The 22,284-nt window shown below is 48.2% G+C and overlaps 1 protein-coding gene across 11 annotated transcripts in view; it reads right to left on the bottom strand.

Moving 5' to 3' along the window:
* Positions 1 to 22,284, bottom strand: part of gne (glucosamine (UDP-N-acetyl)-2-epimerase/N-acetylmannosamine kinase) — a 107,774-nt gene that overhangs the window by 15,544 nt on the left and 69,946 nt on the right. For 6 of the 11 annotated variants that reach the window (XR_010330294.1, XR_010330295.1, XM_064337551.1 and 3 more), the window contains one exon: positions 21,861 to 21,956. Coding sequence is in view for 7 of the 11 variants with exons in the window: in XM_064337549.1 (XP_064193619.1) it covers positions 21,861 to 21,956 (96 nt within the window). In the remaining 4 variants the exon portion in view is untranslated. Of the gene's footprint in view, positions 1 to 3,350; positions 4,950 to 10,123; positions 10,226 to 21,860; positions 21,957 to 22,284 lie in introns of those variants that run through there. The other 5 variants (XM_064337554.1, XM_064337555.1, XM_064337552.1 and 2 more) reach the window with 4 other exon arrangements.

The following is a 22,284-nucleotide window of genomic DNA, read 5'->3' as shown; positions in this document are numbered from 1 at the left end:
AACACAGGAATCTCCTGTAACCGACCTGAGCCTCCTGCCATTAAGAAGAAATGGGGGACAGAAGGAATGCAGGATTCGTACATGTGGTTAGTCTGTTATCTGTGTAAATACAACAAACAAATGGCCACTTCTGATTGGACGATGGAACTCCACAATCTGCAACACCGGACCAATCAGTCACTTATCGGCAGCTACGCTGGAAATGTTGTTATAACCGCAAACAACTTGGCTCCGCTTCTACGTCCTGGCATAACAAGGAACTAGAGCCTATCCTAATGTTTATTTAAGACAAGTTCAAATATTGTCCTTAAAGAAAAGACCAAACACTTTCTTCAGCTGTAAGCTGTTCGAGTAGTCATCCTTTCCTACCCACAATGCTTAGCTGGACTGTTGACCATGTTGTGTCATAGTGGACAGAAAAGGACTGAAAAAAGTGAACAGATTTACACAGTGCCTGACCAAAATCCAAAGCGAGCCCTTTCACTGGACAGAGAGAGCGCCAAGCAGACCGTACAGGAATGCTGGGAAAGGACACAGCCCTCCTCAAACGTGTGTGACCACAGAGGGAGAGAGCTGTGACATATCTGCGCATGAAAACGTTTAAAACGCAGATAACAGAACGTGCGTTCCCTTCAGGAACTCTGGGAGAGGCGAATGAATCCCTTAACACTGAACATTCCGCCGTGTTCACTGCACAATTCACAAGTCCCCGAGAGACACAATCATGACTCAACACGAGTGAAACCATGGCACCAAATCAGAAACAGCGCTGAAATGACTGCCTTTGTGCTTGGCCTGTTTGCCTGGAAATTCTGCTCAAACACTTTCACACAATTGCAAAAGCGGACGGTGAAAAAAACTGATAGAGCTCATCTCCAGGGCTACCCTTTCAAACATGTTCATGATAACAAAACAACACAATTCATAAAGACAAAAAAAAATCATCTCTCTGAGATTAGCAACAAGATGCACAAACATTATCCAGTACTTTTCCCCGTTTGTAGAGTTTCCATGCGAGACGTACAGCACACAGTTTCTCCTCTCGGCAGAAGAGAAGGAAATCACAGTAAATTAAAAGAGTATCTGAAATAAGCAGTTCTGCACACTGGCTCATGTGCGGTACAGCACTCAGAGCTGTGTGGGGAAACAGGCCAGTGAGGAGCCCAGGTTTGCCACGCAGGGGAATTCCTTACAACACACAAGCTCTGCTTAGCCACTGGCATTAACCAACACTCAGAAAACTGCGTACTCAGACAGAGCACCTCCCACACCTTAACGGAGTTAGACTTCTGGAGCGTGTGGTGTCCATCGGACTCAAACTGCAGTGTTGAAATGGTGGCTTTTATGTGCTTCTTTAATGTGCATGCTGGAGTCGAATGTCTTTTATATTCAGTTTCTGAGGCCTAGCGCCAACTTCCTTTCTGAGAACTCGAGAAATCGCTCACAGGATAGTTCTATTTTGAAAAATGGAACCGCTTTGAAAAATCAACTGTCGAAATGTGCCGTTACTGCATAAGACAGGAGCACATCACAGCCACATGGAAGGGCCTGCTCACGCATAAATCACACATTCAGTCAGCTTAACAAGCAGCTTGCAGACACAACGCAACCCTTGCGAGGGCTTTCTCTTCAGATTTTCATCAGAGAGGGAAGTCTGAGCACAGAGGAGCCTGCACACACTGCTGTCAGACACAGAACAGAGAGGGGAAAGTTATTATCTGTTAAATCTGTGTGCTCTGCAGTCAAACAGGCTGAGTCAAAGCCGGAGAGGTGCTGTATGCTCCCTCCTGCTCTATGGTCCCCCCTGTTCTACAGTCCCTCCTGCTCTATGGTCCCCCCTGCTCTATGGTTCCTCCTGCTATACGGTCCCCCCTGCTCTACGATCCCCCCTGCTATACGGTCCCCCCTGCTATACGGTCCCTCCTGCTATACGGTCCCCCCTGCTCTACGGTCCCCCTGCTCTACGGTCCCCCTGCTTACGGTCCCCCTGCTCTACGGTCCCCCTGCTCTACGGTCCCCCTGCTCTCGGTCCTCCTGCTCTACGGTCCCCCTGCTCCACGGTCCCCCTGCTCACGGTCCCCCTGCTCTACGGTCCCTCCTGTTCTATGGTCCCCCCTGCTCTACGGATCCTCCTGCTCTACGGTCCCCCCTGCTCTATGGTCCCTCCTGTTCTATGGTCCCTCCTGTTCTATGGGTCCTCCTGCTCTACGGTCCCCCTGCTCCACGGTCCCCTGCTCTACGGTCCCCCTGCTCCACGGCCCCCCTGCTATACGGTCCCCCTGCTCTACGGTCCCCCCTGCTGTATGGTTCCTCCTGCTCCACGGCCCCCTGCTGTATGGTTCCTCCTGCTACACGGTTTCTCCTGCAGCAGCTTTAGTTTCAGCAGGTGCTCCCAGACCCTCGGGCGTGGGCGTTATGGAAGAGGACTTCTGCGGAGGTCCCATCAGGGTGTGGAATTAAGACAAGCAGGCAAACCCCTGGGCCTGTGACGCACTGCACTGTGCTCAGATCCGGCTCTGTGAAGGGGAGGGGGGGGGCGCAATAAAACACCCCGCCCCCACCCCATCCCCCCTCAGCCCTGCACAAAATAAAGCAGGCCCTCAATACACCACTCAGCCACAAGGCCTGTCCTTCTGTTCACAGCCCTACACTCACACGCACGCACACACTTGCATACACATGGGCACACACACACACACACACACACACATGCACACATGCCTGCACACACTCTCATTCACATGGGCACACACAGGCACACACACAGACAGACATGTAAAGACAGGAACACACAAGAGAGCGAGCAGGGAGAAGGTCTAACAGCCTATGGAGACCAGAGACCAGCCCCACACATTAAAAAGGCGTATAAAGCACAGAACCAGCCAGGCACAGCACCGCACACACACACGCGCACACACACACACACACACACACACACACACACACTCTCACACGCATGCACACACACACATACGCTCTCACACACAAACACACGGACGTGCACACACAAACACACGCACATACACACACACGCACATACACACACACGCATATACACACACACACACACCCACACCCCACTGATCACATGCGCTGGACAGGCCCACAGTCATTCATTTACAGGCAGCCGAGCTGAACAAGAGCAGCCCCACTCGCCATCCAGAGGATATTAAAAAAGCCTCCGTCCCCCAGCTCAACCACACCCCCTCCCCTCCGCTCCGCTCCATCACCGGCCTGCCTGCAGGGCCTGCTCAGGCTGCTCGGCCGAGGGAGCAGGGGATGGGGAGGGAGGGGGAGAGAGAGAGAGAGAAAAGGGGGAGTGCGAGGAGGACAAAAGGCAGAGGACTTACGTGAGGGTTCCTGCCTGTGTGTGCGGAGTACATAGCGCTGCTCTTCTCTGCCGCACCCCGGGCCCTCTCCCGCTAGCTGGCTGCTCCGCGCTCGTGTGCTGCGAGGGAGTCTGCGCTAGCCGCTCTCCCCACAATGCACCAGCCTCCCCGAGGCACGGCGCCGCCCCTGCTCATTTGCATGCAGCGCCGCCATTGGCCACGGGAGGCTGAGCTGTCCTGCCAGGCTCCGCCCACACACAGACCTCCTCTCTAGCTGAGCAGAATACATCAGGAAGAATACATGCAGCGTGTGCACGTACACACACACACACACACAGACACACACCTGAAACCGCCCACATCCTTGTAGCTGCTTATAGACATAGACACACAGCACTCCCCAACGGTTGTGACACGTTTAAGATTGACAAAGCTTACACACAAGCCTTTAGAGTACAGTATGTACTTCAGCACATCTCACACAGCACCTATATGGCACCCTTAAGCTTTTAATAGTGCACACTATTTACATACACAGTTAAGGTTTAAGCTCTTAACAGTGCACACTAATTCACACACACAGTTCCCCTTTAAGCTCTTGATAGTGCACACAACTTGATTCTGAACTGGTACAGGCCAGATTCCATACCAGGTGGTGGGCCTAAGGTTGACTCAGATTCTCCTTATCGAATCCCTGTTCCGATTTCACCCATCCATCCATTATCTATATCCGCTTATTCCTGGTCAGGGTTGGGGGAGGTGCTGGAACCTATCCCAGCACACACTGGGTGAGAGGCAGGAATATACCCAGGACAGTTTTCCAGTATATCGCTGCCTGTTCCGACTCCAATCATATTTTTTGAAAACAATCTTTACGCTTAGCAGATTTAGACTGCTACAAAACATACTAGACAATAATGACATAAGCTGTCTTTTCCTTCATTCTGATAAAAAGGCTCCCTCTTATAACAAACAAAGAAAAATGATGTCAGAACCAGACCACAATCCAAATGAACTTCAGCTAAACATCATTAATCAATCCAGCGATTTGGTTCATGGGCAAAACTGTGGTTTACACATTCTGACATCACAGGAAAAGCATTACAACACTGAATATCAGAAAACCATCGCTAACTTCCACCCTGCACAAGAGGAGCCAAATAGCAGAGCTAGGCATCAAGCATTTAACAATGCTTCAAATGAGAGAACGCCGGTCAAGATATCAACATACACGAGAGAAGCTTAACAAACTGAATAAGAGAACAACGGTGGCAGTGTGATATAAGGGGTAGGGAACTGGGCTTGTAACCCAGAGGTTGCCGGTTTGATTCCTAAGGGCACTGTCACTGTTCGCTCGAGCACAGTACTGAAACTGAACGGTTTCAGTACAGGCCTCTGTGCTGCTGTATTAAAACGGATGCACTTGTGCACAGATGCTCAGGACAGATAGTGTGAACACTAGATAAGGGGCGGGGCACAGAAAAGGATAAACAGACCTGACCTCCAAACTGGCAAGGCCCCCACCCCAAACGGCAGCAGTGACAGCTCAGTCACGCTGCTGTGCTTGTCACACTGTGCATGACCAACATGTTCTGTTTGTGTGAGGGGGGGGGGTCTGCCCTGTATGAGGGTGGAAACCGGCTAGCGACCGGCTTCTGAAACCACGCGGAGCGAGAGAGCCGGGGGGGGGGGGGGCAGTCACATGGTGCCACCGGACGTAGATGGAATGTGACCTTTAATTTTTTTTTTAACCTTATCTTCTTTTTTTTAAGCAGCAGAAATGGCCAGAGGGAACAGACAGACCAGCCAGTCATCTTGAGGAGTGCAGCAGTCCTGAACTCCTAGCCTAACACTCCCAGGCACAGCTACGTACAGCACATAGCCACACTGAGCATCTCCCTTCACAAGCCCCTTAACACAGTTTACCTTATTATAGCAACTCACATTTTTAATTCTGATTTGTTAAATTTTATTTATATACTGTAATCATTATGCTTATATTTGACAGGCGGTAGGATTCTAGCGTACTAGTACTAGTACTTGACTCACGTGGAAAATAGAACCTAAAATGTGAAAACTTGATTCTGAAGGAAGCACTGTGTGCCAGTAAAAATATGAAATTCATCCCCCACGCTTTTCTGAGTTAGGTAGGCATGTAGAAATATAAAAGCACAAGACTCTTATAACAGTATTATAATGCTACAAGGATACAGTAGCTTGTTCACTAGACCATATTATAATGGTACAAGACTACAGTAGCTTGTACACTAGGCCACAATATAACGCTAAAAGGCTACAATAGCTTGCACACTAGGCCACAATATTAACCTACAAAACTACAGTAGCTTGTACACTAGGTCATATTATAATGCTACAAGGATACAGTAGCTTGTACACTAGGCCACAATATAATGCTAAAAGGCTACAATAGCTTGCACACTAGGCCACATTATTAACTTACAAAACTACAGTAGCGTGTACACTAGGTCATATTATAATGCTAAAAGGCTACAATAGCTTGCACACTAGGCCACAATATTAACTTACAAAACTACAGTAGCGTGTACACTAGGTCATATTATAATTCTACAAGGATACAGTAGGTTGTACACTAGGCCACAATATTATGCTGCAAGGCTACAGCAGCTAGTACACTAGGGTATACCCACAGAACTGATGAAACACTGCAGATGGATCACTGTTAGCTAGTGAATTAACTAAAAATGCACTGACAGACTGGAAAACATGTTTCGTAGGGGGTTTGCCAGTTAATACATTATTTTTTATTTTTTTACACAAATTGGGTTAATTCACAGGTTTATCCTGTTCAGAAATTTGAGCGCTTGACCTCCTTGTAATGCGACAGCGGGAAGCCACTCCCACGGCCACGTTTCTCACCGTAACTTACGGGACACGGGATAAGCTTCCGTCTCATCAGGACACACCCACCTGGAAACAGGCCCTGCGGCTACGTATTGCTCAACAGATGCCCTTCACCTGGGGCTGTGCACACACCCGATAGAGTCGTATTACTCCACTGTAAAGCCAGACACTGACTGAGCTCTCCAGCTCAAAGGGTGAGGGTGAGGGTTAGTGAGAGAGCTCCGGGTGGGGCCTCAGTCTCAGTCTCAGTCTCAGGCTGAGTGCGGTACAGCCGCGCTGGCTGTCAGGCAGGTCCGTTTGGATTCCACACTGCCAGGTGGGCTGGGTATGTCTGTGCACACGTGGCACTACAGGACTCTCTCTCCGGCTTGTGTATTTAACATTTAAAAGCCAGCCGTCCAGGACCTTCAGTTCACGCTGTCTAACCCCACCTCACAGAAGGAAAAAATGTTGAATCATTCCATGACATCACTGGGGGGGGGGGGGGGGTGGTTTGTGTGGATGGTAGCAGGATTGGGTGTTACCGTGACGCCATTCAGTGTCCATACAGTATACATCTCTTTGTATGGGCTTCTAAATGTCGAGTGTAGGCTACCACAGTAATACTAAGTGCGCTCCCTGTTGTCTGACAAAATTAAGTGGAGAATCATGAGTATTATTTAAGCCCCCAAAAGCACAAGAATTTGCAGTCAGTGGCACATCTTAGAGCCTGTGATGAAATCTATTTTATACTGTACTGACATACACAGACATAATTTACATAGCCACACAGCACTCCAACATTAATCACATGGACATCTTTTTGTTTTTTTAAATTCACCTTGGACAGCAGCTACATTACTCAGCTAACACACATTGCCTGCAGTACTGGATATTCAATGCAAGTGTCATCTGATCAAATACTTTCCAAACCTTTCCCATAAACCCAGACCAAAACCAACTGAAGACAAAGATACAATAGAGAACTATTCTTCTTAGAATTCCAAGACAGCAGAATCTAGTTCTTATGGCACCACCTAGTGGACAAAAAGCACATGAACGGCAGTGCCCATGAGACATTTTAACATAAATCCAAAACATCAACAAATTATTCCAATTATTCAACACTATTAAATACAGCTACATCTGTGAATAGCAGCTGATGTACCATGTTCAAATGGACTGTTACCAAGACCACTTTACAAAGTTCTTACAAACCAGTGCAGTAATTCCCCTTGTCAACGTCTGGAAGTTTTTAAAACTCCCAGACATCATATTAAGAGTTGCCCAAACAGTTTACTTAACTGACCATGAGGTGCCACATTAGTGTCTGTATTTACAGCTTACTGCAAGGCTGCCCAGCCCTGCACCTGGAGTTCTACCATCCAACAGGCTTTCACTCCAAGCCTAACAAAGCACACCTCAATCAGCAGCTAGAGATCTCCTTGAGCTGCCGATTAGTGGAATCACATCTGCAAAATTATGGTTGGAGTGAAAACCTACAGGACAGGAAATCTCCTGAAACAGGGTTGGGCACCCCAGGCCTATTATTACAACCGGGTATTTGTTAAACTGATCAGATCCTTATGTCATAGTTATTTCTTTATGCCACAGCTCTCCGTATCATTACGAACGCCCACGCTAACCTGACTGAGGGGTTTGTGAAACCAGGGCCACGGATGAACACCAAGCCCACGTTCGGCATGCACCCCCAAGGGCTGTGTGGAAGAGGAGGGCTTACAGATGGAATGTGACTGGTGCAGATTCCTGCATACTACAGGCTGTATATATTATATCATGGCTTATATGAGAGGGAGAGTCCTGGGTCATGGTTGATATGAGAGGGAGAGTCCTGGGTCATGGTTGATATGAGAGGGAGAGTCCTGGCTCATGGCTTATATGAGAGGGAAAGTCCTGCGTGGTGGCTTTATATGAGAGGGAGAGTCCTGGCTCATGGTTGATATGAGAGGGAAAGTCCTGGCTCATGGTTGATATGAGAGGGAGAGTCCTGGCTCATGGTTGATATGAGAGGGAAAGTCCTAGGTCATGGCTTATATGAGAGGGAGAGTCCAGACTGACTTCATTCCCCCACAGAGGCGAGAGACAGACTGTTAGCAGGGATGCCTGTACAGTGTGGCACATGGCTGCCACAAAAGATCTCGCAGTCTTGATGTTTTTTTTTGTTTGTTTTTTTTTTTACACAGCATATCCAATCAGTGGCCAGTTTTCTGCTTTGGTTCAGTTTTATTTGAGTAGTGGAGAACACTTTGCCCTTGGAGTCACTGTGTACACTTTAAAAAAGAAGAGGATTCACGACCCTAGATGACCTTTAAATGGCACCAGAGCAGGAAAAACATCAAAATAGCAACACTTATATACGCAAATACACATGTAGGAGCTTTAGCCCCAGGGCATGAGCACAACCAGCATATTTCACATAGCGCTGTGAGGAGCAGCAACACAAAGGCCTTAAACCCTGGCCCACTCCCACGGGCCACATGCATGGGCCCAAAGCACCTTAACATGAGTGCAGAGCAGGGCTTATGAAACCGTGAGCACAAAGACCAAGCTTGCATTTGCTGTGTACACAAACGGTCTCCAGCATACTCAGTTGCAACAAGCCACTGACAAACAAAAATAAATAAAAAAACTGATTGCAAGGAAATGTTTATAAAGGTGTATAATATGATACAAGTTAGGCTCTAACATACAGCATGTCTGTCAATTTCCCTCATCACATCAACTGCCTGAACTCGAGAGGTAGTCTCGTCATAAATGTCTGTAGCATTGTCAGCTAAATTCCCCCACCACATGATAGTTATTGCAGAACTGAAATATGCCTGGGTAGTGCATAAGCCAGGGGCGTAGATGGTGGGGGGGACGGGGGGGATACGTCCCCCCCCCAGTTTCATAGGGACCCCTATCCGTCCCCCCGGACTGGGGTAGTTGTATAAGCTTAAAAGTTGAGACCTTTCTTTTGCTCAGTTTGGTCCCCCCCACTTCAAAAATCTCTCCCGCGCCCCTGGTATAAGCATATCCATTAGGTAACTATGGACAAACAGGCGGGTTATGTACCAACAGACCACAAATACCGATATAGGTCATAAATCAGATCATTATCACTAATTAACTTTCAACGCTACTGTTGTATCCAAACCATTACACCGCTGGCAGTGAAGCCAACCCCACGCATATATAGCGCCAACAGATCGGCACTTCTCCGAGTTTCCAACCGAAATACTGTAACTGCATCCATTTGTAAATGTACTGTAGCATTCAAGTGCGCAAAGTATATAGGCTATGTGGTTTGTTGTTTCTGAGGGGTGTTTACACGGCCTACCATATACTGTAATCATGTGAAGCGATGTTTCCCCCCCATTCATAACTATACCGAGCGAGCTACATAGCGAACTATTCAAGTTACATAAATGCACACATTTTACAGACACCAAACAAAAACAAATGGAGGGATTATACAGCACTGCCCGTAACGCAATGAGACGCGACCATGAGGGTGACTTATTGTCATACAGTAAGTCAATGCCATAACTCCGGTGTAAATACAGATAAGACAGCCGCCGGTGACCTACTTAATATTACAGTACGCAAGAAACGGTCGTTTTTACGACTGATAATCATTACCTTCACTTTCAGAGTTTGCAGCTACTCGTAACATCAACATTCGCTAGCTAACCACCTGCGTTACAGTACTGGAAACGAAGTAATCACACGAACGGTTAGCTAGCTAGCAACGTGTCACACATTGCGATTTAGCTACATGGCTAGCCAACTTCGAATTGGTGAAAACCCGTGTGCTCGCTAGATGGTTGATAAAGTTTAACATAGACGATAAAGGTCAGGTGACGGTAAACTGAACGAGGCGAACGAACATACACGTCGTTCTTAGAGGATCGAGTCAACATCCATAATACCTTTGTGTTCTGCAATGCTGTTCGGTCCTCCCAGTTCTCAGCCTTTTCTTTTCCTCAAACTTACACCGTCGCGATTTTATCGCGTATACGATCTCACGACGTAAGACAATTCCGCAGTAGGGCTGTAGCCAATGAGACTGTAGCCACTGAACTTCATGCACTCTATGGCTGCAGCACATAAAATAATAATAATAATAATAATAATAATAATAATAATAATAATAATAATAATAATAAATACATAAATAAATAAATGCGCAGATTGCAAATTCTAACCTTACGCGTTCTCAGCAGTGATTCCGTTTCTTGTTTAATATTCTAAATGTATACATTGTCAGTAATCACCCATGCATGTAAAATTCACGTTAGTTGTAATCATACAGAATGCACGTATGATTTAAATAGAGTTGCAATATCTACGCGTCCTGTATGTTCTGTATTATATTCTCGTTTTGTGCATAAGTAACATAGTTCAACTGTATTAAGTAAAATTACATACTGGTTTTTGGCTATTTGTTTGAGTTTTAAGGGTTACCCAAATTAAAGCCATTTGAAATAACTGTTAATCACCATTAAATCGTGAGTTATGAATATAGCAGAAATCCATGATATTTGCATCTGTTCCCAAGATATAAAACTGAAGGTTATATCATGAACAGATTATGATTGTAATACTAGATTGTATAAAAGGAAAAAATGGGGTTATCTATTGATGGTTTTAATCAAAAGTATATCACTTCTCTGCTATAGAGGTTGTATATATTGCACGTTATTGTGTTTCTGGGGAAAAGCGAATAACAGATGCTTCACAAAGTATTTTCATTTCCTTGGGCCCCTTGAATAAATAAGCACAATATACAAGTATTTGGCTTTATTGATTAAGGCTAATAAGCTCTTCAGTGGGGCAATGAATAATAACCGAAGAGACAAATTAAGGTCGAAACAGCAGCAGAAAATTTGTTGAGAGAGCAGATATTGACATGTAATACTGAACAACATCTTTCTCTACCTTCTATATGAGTGCAAATACTCGTCCAAAGGTGTCTATTCTGTTCAGCAGAAAGCATTAATACTCCACTGGAGGTAGAGATGTCACAGAAAGATCTTTAATCCATGAGCAGCTCAATGAAAACTAAATAAGTGAAAACTCAGTTAAAGGAGTACCATGGTGGTTGAACGTGACACTTCCCAGTTGTCTTTAGGCAACAACAAAACAAATGTGCATAATTTTTTTATTATTCAGTCATTTCAATGTACTTTAAAATGTATTTTTCTAAGCCTAAATTTCCCACTATAAAAGTTCACCCGAACCGTCTGGGCGTGGTAATGAGAACTGTCAGTTAGCTATGATTGACAGACCGTGCCCCGTTAACACAACATGTCCTCAGTACCTGGAGAGAAAAACATCACTGTAGAACAGAGCTCACCTGGGCCGGCCTGTTTGCAGCTTAAAGTCAGCGAACCGTTCACACACCCGAAACCGGGAGAGGTGAGTCACCTGTGTAATTGACTGTTCTTAACGGATGAGCTGACTGCCACATAACAGCAGAAACCAGCAAAGCCTGTTAATGAGGAATTCTCACACTGCTGAAGCTCACAGCACTGATCTGAATAAAATGCTGCACAAGGCGTGAGCGCTCCGTGCTTTAGATCAGATGAGAATGGTGATGGTTCACTCTGTGTCATGGGACCTGGTGCTGCCAAACCCTCAGAATGCCCTTTCAGCAGTGATAAAAAAACCCTTACTGCTCTAAAGTCTCTCTGCTTCAGGCTAATCACTAATCACTAATCAGGCTAATCTCCGTTTCTGTCCAGTCTACCCAAAAAAAAAACAAAAACAAAAAAAAAACACTCACACGCTTCCACTCATTCACTGACACTCACACATGCACGCACACACATAGACACACTCACTCACTCACACACACACACACATTCACTAACACACACACACACACCACAACATCCACTGCACTAGTGTGCTCCTGAGCTATCCCTCAGCCCCCACACACACTCACTAGAGCACAGCACACCAGCACAGCACAGCAACTGCCCTGTCTGATTTTACAGTGTGCCATGAGAGCTGTGCGTCAGCCCGCTGGCAGAGCGACTAGGCAGAGCGGACTGGCAGAGCGACGGCAGAGCAGCGCAGCTAGCCGACTCCTGATGAACATGGCAAGCAGGGTCTGGCAGTGAGCGGGACTGGCAGAGCGGGACTGGCAGAGCGGGACTGGCAGAGCGGGACTGGCAGAGCGGGACTGGCAGAGCGGGACTGGCAGAGCGGGACTGGCAGAGCGGGACTGGCAGAGCAGGACTGGCAGAGCGGGACTGGCAGAGCGGGGACTGGCAGAGCGGGGCTGGCAGAGCGGGACTGGCAGAGCGGGGACTGGCAGAGCGGGACTGGCAGAGCAGCGCGGCGCAGCTCCACGCTGGGGAGGGGGGGGGGGGTGGCCGTGACGCAGCACTACGTGGGCGCGGGCGCTGCCGGGGCCAGCCGCGGTGCCTCCCTCGGTCCGGGACGTCCCGCGGCCGCGCCGCTGGGCTGTGTCCTGGCCGCGCTGGGTGCTAACGAGCTGCGGAGCGAGCTCTGGGGCTCGGGGCACAGCCAGAGCCCTGTTCACCTCCACGGGACACGCAGGGTCTGCCACACGAGCATCATCATAATTACACAAGCTCCTCCCCCTCCGTGCTCAGGAGGAGGGGCCTGTACTCAGGCACACAGAGGGGGAGAAAAACCCCACATATCCAACGCCATTTCAATGCCTGTGACCAGGCACAAAACAACATATGCTTTAAAACGCTACTCTCTTAAAAAACGCAGACACGAGCAAATACAATTACTGATCAGCGAAGGCTCATGGAGAGCGGAAGGGGATGTAAGAGCGGAGCGTAAGTGGAAGTCATTTGGACGCGGGACGCCCTTTCGGTGCGCGTGCGATCTCCTGACAGCGTCTCCGGCTGAGCGGCTCATCTTCGCCCAGACAGCATCATCATCATCATCGTCTCACTCCAGCGCCAGAGAGCGTTCTAGCACCGCGATGCCTCCGCTTCCACATCCATTTGGATAATGATCCATATCGGAGAGATCTCCTGAATAAACCCACGCCAAGAGCGATGAGGTCACCACATCCCCCACTCCCCCCCACCCCTGCACCTCTCCCTCACCCTCGCTCTCCCTCCCTCCCTCTTTTCTTCCCTCTCCCTCCCTCTCTCTCTCACTGGGAAAGAGTGCTTTCTGATGAGGCTGGCTTTCACTGCACACTGTAAATATAACTGAGAGCCAGGCATTGCAACAGCGAGCGTGGCGTAAACACTACACTCGTTTTCTGCAATACAAGTACCCTGAACTCTGTACATACAATACAAGTGATGCTGAACTCTTGTGAGGAAGATCAAAGCCATGCAGAGGGAAAAAGGCACACGCTTTAACAATGAACAGAGCAACACTGCACTGTGATGTCACACAAAGACAAAGACCCACACAGCCCAGGGTAGGGACACACATCTAAACTATTCTCCGCTGCCACAGTTTCCCTCTTCAGGGTGATACTCAGAATGAACACAGGTCGTAAGGTCAAACCTCGAAGGCTGTTACGCGCTTGGTTGCAGTTCCCACATGCCGCTGGTAGAGGGCAGTAGAGGCACAGCTGTGAAACGGTACCGCAGTCCAGCATTCCCCGCAATGAAGGTCTTTCAAGGTTAAACGTAGCATCTGCATCAAAGCGCACGAACGCAGACTCCTCCGTGCTCTCTGATAGGCTGGCACATCGAGCGGACGGCCACATCGCCCACCAGTTCATCACCATTATTAAAAAAAACTGATTAAACCGCCCTGCTTTGCAGCTGTATGATGAAAAGCTGAATCAGGGTAAACGCTCGGGGGTTTTGTGGAACCCCTGCAGATCTATGGCCTGGGTTTGCCCCACATCATAACCGCCTCCTTAATATTTATGGACTGATGAAATATTAAGCATCGCATATGATGCATCATCTAAAAATACACGAATGCAGTCGGGCCATCATAATGGTGCCTTTTTTTAAGATATGATGTTTGGAAAACTTTGATAATAAATAAAAGTCAGTATTCATGTGCACAAACTGCTGACTAGCCATGTAGAGTTAAGTGCCACTGGTACTCAGAGATGAACAGTAATACACGGTCTGCTCATTCATTTCTCCTCTCTGTGGTTGTGATGTAGTGCACGTCTCACGCAGCCGAGACCAAGTTTCTGTGCACTACATCATCGTGTGATTAAACCTGCATTCAGTGTTTCACCTTCACATTTGTTAACTTCTGATTGATTCTCATCAGCATAGCTCCTCATCTGATTGTACTGTGATCAGACCACAAAAAATAAAAAATGAAAGTCCATGTTGATGAGACCTCATTAGTTTTTCTTGGGTTCACTCTAGAGGTTCACTTTGAAAGAAATCTATGGCTATTCAACATGGTGAAAAAAATAAAAACACTTGCATGCAACATTAATCTTCAACCCTGTAATTTATGCGACAAGCTATAATACTGTATTTATGATCGCACAAGGACACAGTGACCTTTTTATGCTCCACTGTTCCTCAATATTAGTTTCCTCTAGACAACTCAATTATGCAGGTGTTACGGTGTTCTGCGATCTTGAAAAGCAAGAAGGCAGCCATCACAAGAGGCTTAGCTGTTCAGCCTTTCAAAGACGCTCAAAGCTCTCCAATAATCCATTCCTGGTCAAGATGGATTGAAAACGGCAGGCAGGTCGTTCAATTTCTCCACACATTGAGAGAACTGCCCATTGCAAAAACAACCTGAAAGACTGACCGTTTCCAGCAGGGTCAGAGCTAGCCAGCCACTTAAACATCGTACAGTAAACATTCCCAAATCTACATTTATAAAAGACGAATTATCCAAAAACAAATTACTTGGTAGATGTCACCTAAATTTAGACCACTGCATCCTAATCCCACACCTAATGTCACTGCTTTCATAAATAAAGCCAAACACAAGAGAGGATCACATAGTAATCTGGTGCTCTGGTTAAATTGAACAGTCCCCTCAGTCTGTCCTCAGCCTGGCTCAGAAATGTGTGGGACATGCACAAGCTCCAAGAGCAGGCTATCAGCAAACCCTGCCAGGAGCTTTCACACCACAGAGAGAGCGAGCTTCTGAGGTCCCACTCAAATTTTAATCCAACGCCCAAAGCTGATGGTATATTTCTCCACCGCTGCACGCAGTCCTTGCCTTTGATGTTGTCATTACATCAGCTGCTTTTGGAATCCCGACCTGGTGTGTTAGCGCTCGTGTGAAAACGAAGACGCGAGTTCACCTGCCTCACACCGACAGCGTGCTGCTCGGGCTGCGCGAAGCCTCACTTCCTGCGGGGGATGTCATCGCACAGCAGGGGGGCGAGCGAACAGACAGCAGGGTTTGTGTTGGCTTCCCAGGCAGCAGGGTCACGACGGGCTAGCCCGGCAGCGCACCGCTAACCACCCAGCGGGAGACAAGCAGAGCACGACCCCCGGAACACGCTAACAACACGCTAAGGGGGCCGGAGGGACTGCTGACTACCACTAACACTGAGGATCACCGATAGCCCACACCCGCCTAACCGCCATCCCCTGCTCTTATTCGCCTTTTTTATTAGCGTTTCTTACGGAGCATTAATTGATAAGGCTCCGCTGGACCCTTCATCTCCTTAATTAGGCCCCAGACAAGTGGTGCAGGAGTGGGTGGGAGGTTCTGTTGACACCAGCTGGTAACTGAAGAAGAGAGTGGTGCGCTGGGCGTGTCTGGAAAAAAAGATGCTCTATGATGAACACGAACAGACTTGACAGTGAGAAAACATTTCAGTGCAGCTCAGAAACGGCACGCAGGGCTTGGTACGGCCGACACGGACAGCCTACAGCGTCCAGCGCTCGCTAAGCTAGCCAAACGCTGCATGAGTTCTGCAATGTCCAGCACTCCCTAAGCTAGCCAAACGCTGCATGAGTTCTGCAATGTCCAGCGCTCGCTAAGCTAGCCAAACGCTGCATGAGTTCTGCAATGTCCAGCGCTCGCTAAGCTAGCCAAACGCTGCATGAGTTCTGCAATGTCCAGCGCTCGCTAAGCTAGCCAAACGCTGCATGTGTTCTGCAATGTCCAGCGCTCGCTAAGCTAGCCAAACGCTGCATGAGTTCTGCAATGTCCAGCGCTGCTAAGCTAGCCAAACACTGCATGTGCTATGCAATGTCCAGCGCTCGCTAAGCTAGCCAAAGCTGCATGGTTCTGCAATGTCCAGCGCTCGCTAAGCTAGCCAAACCTGCATGAGTTCTGCAATGTCCAGCGCACGCTAAGCTAGCCAAACGCTGCATGAGTTCTGCAATGTCCAGCGCTCGCTAAGCTAGCCAAACGCTGCATGTGTTCTGCAATGTCCAGCGCTCGCTAAGCTAGCCAAATGCTGCATGTGTTCTGCAATGTCCAGCGCTCGCTAAGCTAGCTAAATGCTGCATGTGTTCTGCAATGTCCAGCGCTCGCTAAGCTAGCTAAATGCTGCATGTGTTCTGCAATGTCCAGCGCTCGCTAAGCTAGCCAAATTCTGCATGTGTTCTGCAGCCTCCAGCGCTAGCGCTCGCTAACCCACCCAAACACTGAGTGTTCTGCAGCCCGGTAAAGTGCTGATCCCGCTGATTCCCGAGGACAGCCCCTCTGCTCAGCTAAACTAAAGTGAACTGCCTTTGGGTGGAGGGGATGTGTGACTTTAGAAACACAAACCCTAACTCTCAATGTGTCCTCAAGAGAGAGGGACAAATCTAACACAGCGTTTTATAAACTCAAACATGAATACATCTACATAAGGTTACAACAGTGAGATTACTGTAAGAGTACACAGTAACTACAATCAATCTGAAACTACATGAGCACTAAGGTCACAACCGTAAGACAGAGCACATAGAGTAAGTACACTGTGTTTATGGCTATGATTAACGGTTACAAAATGAATATTGTACCTTATTGGACCTGTGTTTTGTAGTTGTTCCCATGACCTTCGGTATGCACTTACTGCACGTCGCTTTGGATAAATGCTTCTGCCAAATAAATGTAATGTAATGTGCACTCAGTCTGAAACTCCACGCGCATTAAGGGTAGAGGCAGTAAGATAGAGCAGGCATTCAGCACAGCGCAGCGCGTAGGCTGTGCATCCTTGGCGCATGCATTTTAATGGAAGCATTCACAGACACATTTCCAAATAACAATATCGATTTGCTGTGTCTTCCTCATTCCATTGTGAGGGTGATTACTGAATCCATCTACCCAAGCCTGGGATAGCGCAGACAGATATTCCCGTGGGAACTTATTCTGATATGCTGGATATATCTGAGGCCAACAGGGAACCGCAACATCAAAGTGAAATTACCCATCATGCATCTGCCAACAAAACCGCATTACTCAGGAAGCAGAAGAACACGCGTTTATGGAGGATGACAAATGAAGGGAGGATGTGTGTGGAGACAAGCAAGGAAGAGTGGGGCGGTGCAGGGAGGCCTTATCTACACCTGTACGCCTCCCTCCATACCTTACCTGTATTCCTCATTAACTGACCTGTATCAGAGGTTCCGATCAACAGAATCTGAAGGCCAAAGCAGGTGTGGCTGAAGCCAGAAGCGGTGCAGAATCCCTGAAAGGAGCAGTTACTGCTGCTCTCTGGACAGCAGGAGAGCAGGAGAGCGATGTTAAGCCCTGTGTGCTTAAGACTGCACAGACCGCTCTTCAGCCTCACTGAAGGAAACGTAAGGACAGAACAATGGAGCTCTAATGGGATTTCTTCAGGGTGTCCCGTCTTGTCAGGCTGAAAAATGGGGGTTAAGTCTGGGGGGGGGGCTTCAGATCCTGCAGTTGGGGGGTCAGTTTCATTTACACACTCACAGCTCCATGGTTACTAACACCATCATACACCGGCTGAAAGGAGTAAACCAGAGCTCCTAAACCTGAGCTACAGACCAATCAGATGACAGCACTCGCCCACTCTGCGCCGCTCGCAGATCAGTCAGTCAACTAGCCTGTCAGTCAATCAATCAGTCAATCAATCAATCAATCAATCAGTCAGTCAGTCAGTCAGTCAGTCAGTCAGTCAGTCAGTCAGTCAGTCAGTCAGTCAGTCAGTCAATCAATCAATCAATCAATTCGTCAATCTGAGGGAAGCGTGTGCTTGTTGGACAGGTAGAGTGACATAGAGAATTAAGCAGAATTAAGGAGGATTAAGGGGGACTCATAGTTAAAAGCAGCGGTGGGCTGAGGCTGCTGTGTCATTGAGACAGAGCTGAATGACGCTGTTGTGTGAGGTCACATAAAATGGCACCACACAGCTGCTTCAGGGGGGCATGCTCTATACAGGGATGTGATCAGTCAGAAAGTACCGCTTTTCACACCCTAAATGTCTCAACCAAAGGCAGAGGACTTGGGTGTGGCAGAAGCTCACACCCATAGATGGCTGACAGCAGGAGAGAATGTTCTGGAACAAAGCCTGCTAATGGCAGCTGAGACATTGCTGAATGAGTGCTTCCTGATGAGGGAACATCCCTGTCCATAGACACAGACAGCCTGGCTGTGCCGGAACATTCTCTCAGCTAACACGTTCTCCTGCAAACCCTCCCTATCACAGGACATCTCCGCCTCACCGAAATCCACAGAAAAAAGGACAGGTCTGCAGTTTTCTGAAATAAAAATGTAAATGTCGAAATCTCCTGAAAGATTGCGCGCACAAAAAAATCCCCAGCTCCCAGCTCTGACATCCACTTATCACCCCCCACCCCCCCCAAAAGATTTGGCTCCATCAAAACATTACTCTCCTGCTCTTCTCCCTGAAACACACCCCAAAGTATCCCAGAAATCAATGCTATCCGATAGCGCTGAGCGTGGGTGGGGTGCTGCAGGAGGTCCCTCTCTGGGCAGGACTGCAGCGGATCGAGAGGACAGCAAACTGACCTGAGATCAGCACTGACACGGGACTCCTCTCTCCGTACAGTCTGCACTGTCATCTCTCACTCTCTCTCAGCCTCTATCAAACAGTCTTGTGTGTCATTGCATGCAAAATCGCACCGGGTGTCTGCTTCTGTGTTAAGGGGTGGTCTGTGCGGTTTAAAACCACAGCTAGTCATTACAGACCGAATTAACACCCTCCCAAACGTCTTTACTGACATGCCCCCCCCCCCCCCTCGCTCCGCCCCATCCACACGGGTGCAGACGCCTTCATTGCAGACAGTAAATCAGCCAAAACGGGTGGAGACGGTAAAATGAGCAGTCCCAGTAGTGCTGAGCTCGTTTGCATTACCCATGCCACCTAAACAGGGCCTGCATAGCTCCTCATTCTCAAAACGAACATTAGCGTTGCAGATAAAAGTGAGGAAACTCCCTATATAAAAGCTCACAGCTGCGGTCAGAAGCTACAAATCGTTTGGCTGCATGATATTTACCACTGAATTTATTTGCAAGATTTTCAATAATCCACAGCTTTCCAGATTTTCTCATTTCTTTGAGGGAAATAAAATAAATAAGTAAATAAAAAAGGTGTAAATGACATAAAATGACACCTGATGGAAATAACGCATGGTAGTGCTCCTAGCATGTGCATACAGTTAAAAGCTCAAGGTATCCACACCCTAAACCTCCGCACTTCAGCCCTCAGACAATCACTGGCGCTGTGTGGGGCCAGGGAAGCTGGGTCAGGGGCGTATAAACACAGCGTCACAGTGGGAGGCGGCTCCCTTTGTGCTGACTGCGGGAAACATACGCAGCGGCAGCAGCAGCAGCAGCGCGTCACCTGGCGGGACGGCGTCCAGCTCGCCAGCCAATCGCTGGGTCAGCACGACGTCAGAGGAAGCATAAAGCAGAGGAGAGAGGCGCGCGCGCGCTCCAGCGAGAGGACCCGTAAAGCACTACGCCCCCCCTTCAGAACCCGGCACGCACCATCGATCCGCGCGCTCCGGTCAATACCGCCTAACAGCAGCTCCCAGGCTCTGCGCGAGCTGGGCAAGGCCGTTAAGCATTTTAATGTGTTTCCTGTACAGGGACCCCCAACCCCCCTCCAACCCCACCCCACACCCTGCAAAAGAGATTTTTAAATAACTGGGTGAAATTTTCCATCTAATAAAAATGAGACAACAAGCCCTGCTCTTTTATAGGTGTTTTGATGTATTATTTGTTCCAATACTTTACTGAATACTCAGGGGAATTCAAAAAAACATTTTTTCCTTTTATTTACAATATGTATAAGCACTGGGCACCACAACTTATTTCTAATGTAGAATAGCCCTAATAGAAATACTGCAATCTGTTGTAAATATGTTTTTAAAAGTATAAAGACATTTTAAAGGTGTGTAATATTTTTCATATATAAATAAATATCTGAAAGTGGGAAAAATGCTATATAATTTTTTGTAGCTTTGAATCATCCAGTCCAAGGCATACCTACCATGCCTTAATTCTGGCATGTGCAATATGTGCAATATATGCAATGCTCCCAGTGAGAAACTAGGATTCACAGTAATCTGCCCTGTAGTCCTCACACTCCACACCAGTAGGTGGCAGTAATGCACCTGTAAGTCGGTTTACAGGCTGCCAAAAACACCTTTGACGGCCGCGCAACATAAACCACTGCGAGCTCCTAATACGAGCATCACAACACGAGGCTGCGTTTCAAGTTTGGGTTCTCTCACTTTGCAAATTGCCGGTTGGTCTCACCAGATACTTTAATTGCTATGCTCAGAAAATCACGTCGTGTGGATAATTTGTTTCCCCATTAAAGCTATTTGCAGACAGGAGCACGAAAGCCCGCTCGTACACACGGGAGGGAGCCGCCGGCTGCGGGATTTCCCAGAATTCCCTCCGAACAGGTCTCCGCTAAGGGGTGATATCAGATAGGCTGGTTAGAGCGGCGCCTCAAAGGGAGACCGAGGGGGGCAACAGTGTCTGGAGGGGGGGCAACAGCGCCCTGAGTTGGGGCAACAGTGTCCGGAGGGGGGCGGACAACAGCCGCCCTGGAGTTCTGGGGGCAACAGTGCCCTGAGCGGGGGCAACAGTGCCCTGAGCGGGGGCAACAGTGCCCTGAGCGGGGGCAACAGTGCCCTGAGCGGGGGCAACAGTGCCCTGAGCGGGGGCAACAGTGCCCTGAGCGGGGGCAACAGTGTCCTGAGCGGGGCAAGTTGTCCCAAATGAAGGGAACCCATGCACTCACAGGGCACAGTGTCACAGTCAGCAGCCTTAGGCCAGTTTGGCCCAGCTCATTTAAGCGTCTCAGGCACGTGGTGCCAGCAAGCTGGACGTGGATATTTATCAAATAAACGCAATAACGCAATCATTATGATCTCTACTACATCCAGCATGTGGTTGCCACACACCAAACTGATGTTGTAGGGTATTCACAAAAGTGCTGTCCAGTGGGCTTTGGTTTTTCAGTCACCTGCTTTGTTTTTTTTAATGTGTCGCAGTAATACATCGATGGCGGGCATGGGACGTGGGGAGATACAGGACTCACATGGGACGTCCCAGCTTATAGGAGAGGTGTTGGCTGCTCTACGTTTGGCTAACTTAGCGGCCAGCTGCTATGTGGGGGGGGAGGAGGGGCAGGATACATAAAAATACATGTGACCCGTATACAATAACATTCTGCCCTCAAGCTGTTCCAGTGAGCACACTAACATCGCATAAAGCCAATCGAACATACTCATGTAAAGATTAAGTAAGTTTCCTGTAGGGGGAGAAGCAGTAACTCACCATGGTTTTAAGCCCACAGCCTTCGGGCGGTACAGGGAAGCAGGCATGTCCGTCGCACAGCATTGATTCCATGTCCCCTTTGTCCAAGTCGGCTTCCTGAGTTTAAACAGACGAGACTGTCAGTATCTGAAATTGACCGTTCGATTTACTTTTAGTTGCTTATGCAAGCAAACAGGGGTGTAAGCAAAAGCCTTAGAAATGACAAAGCCCAGGCCTTTAAACAATGACATGGCACTCACACAAGGGCTGGCTGTGGATCCCAGAGAGAGGTGCCAAGACAAAAAAAAAAAAACCCTTTCATTCCAGCCCAACATGATGGACGCAGTCACTTCAGCTCAGGAGGAGAGGAGCCCAACGCTGAAGGGAAGTGTGTTTCGGGATTCCATACCAGCACCGGCGTCTGCTCTTAATTACCCAATTAGCC

This window comes from Anguilla rostrata, chromosome 5 (genome assembly GCF_018555375.3).
Source record: "Anguilla rostrata isolate EN2019 chromosome 5, ASM1855537v3, whole genome shotgun sequence".
NCBI lineage: Eukaryota > Metazoa > Chordata > Actinopteri > Anguilliformes > Anguillidae > Anguilla > Anguilla rostrata.
This window is presented reverse-complemented; position numbering and strand designations above follow the sequence as displayed.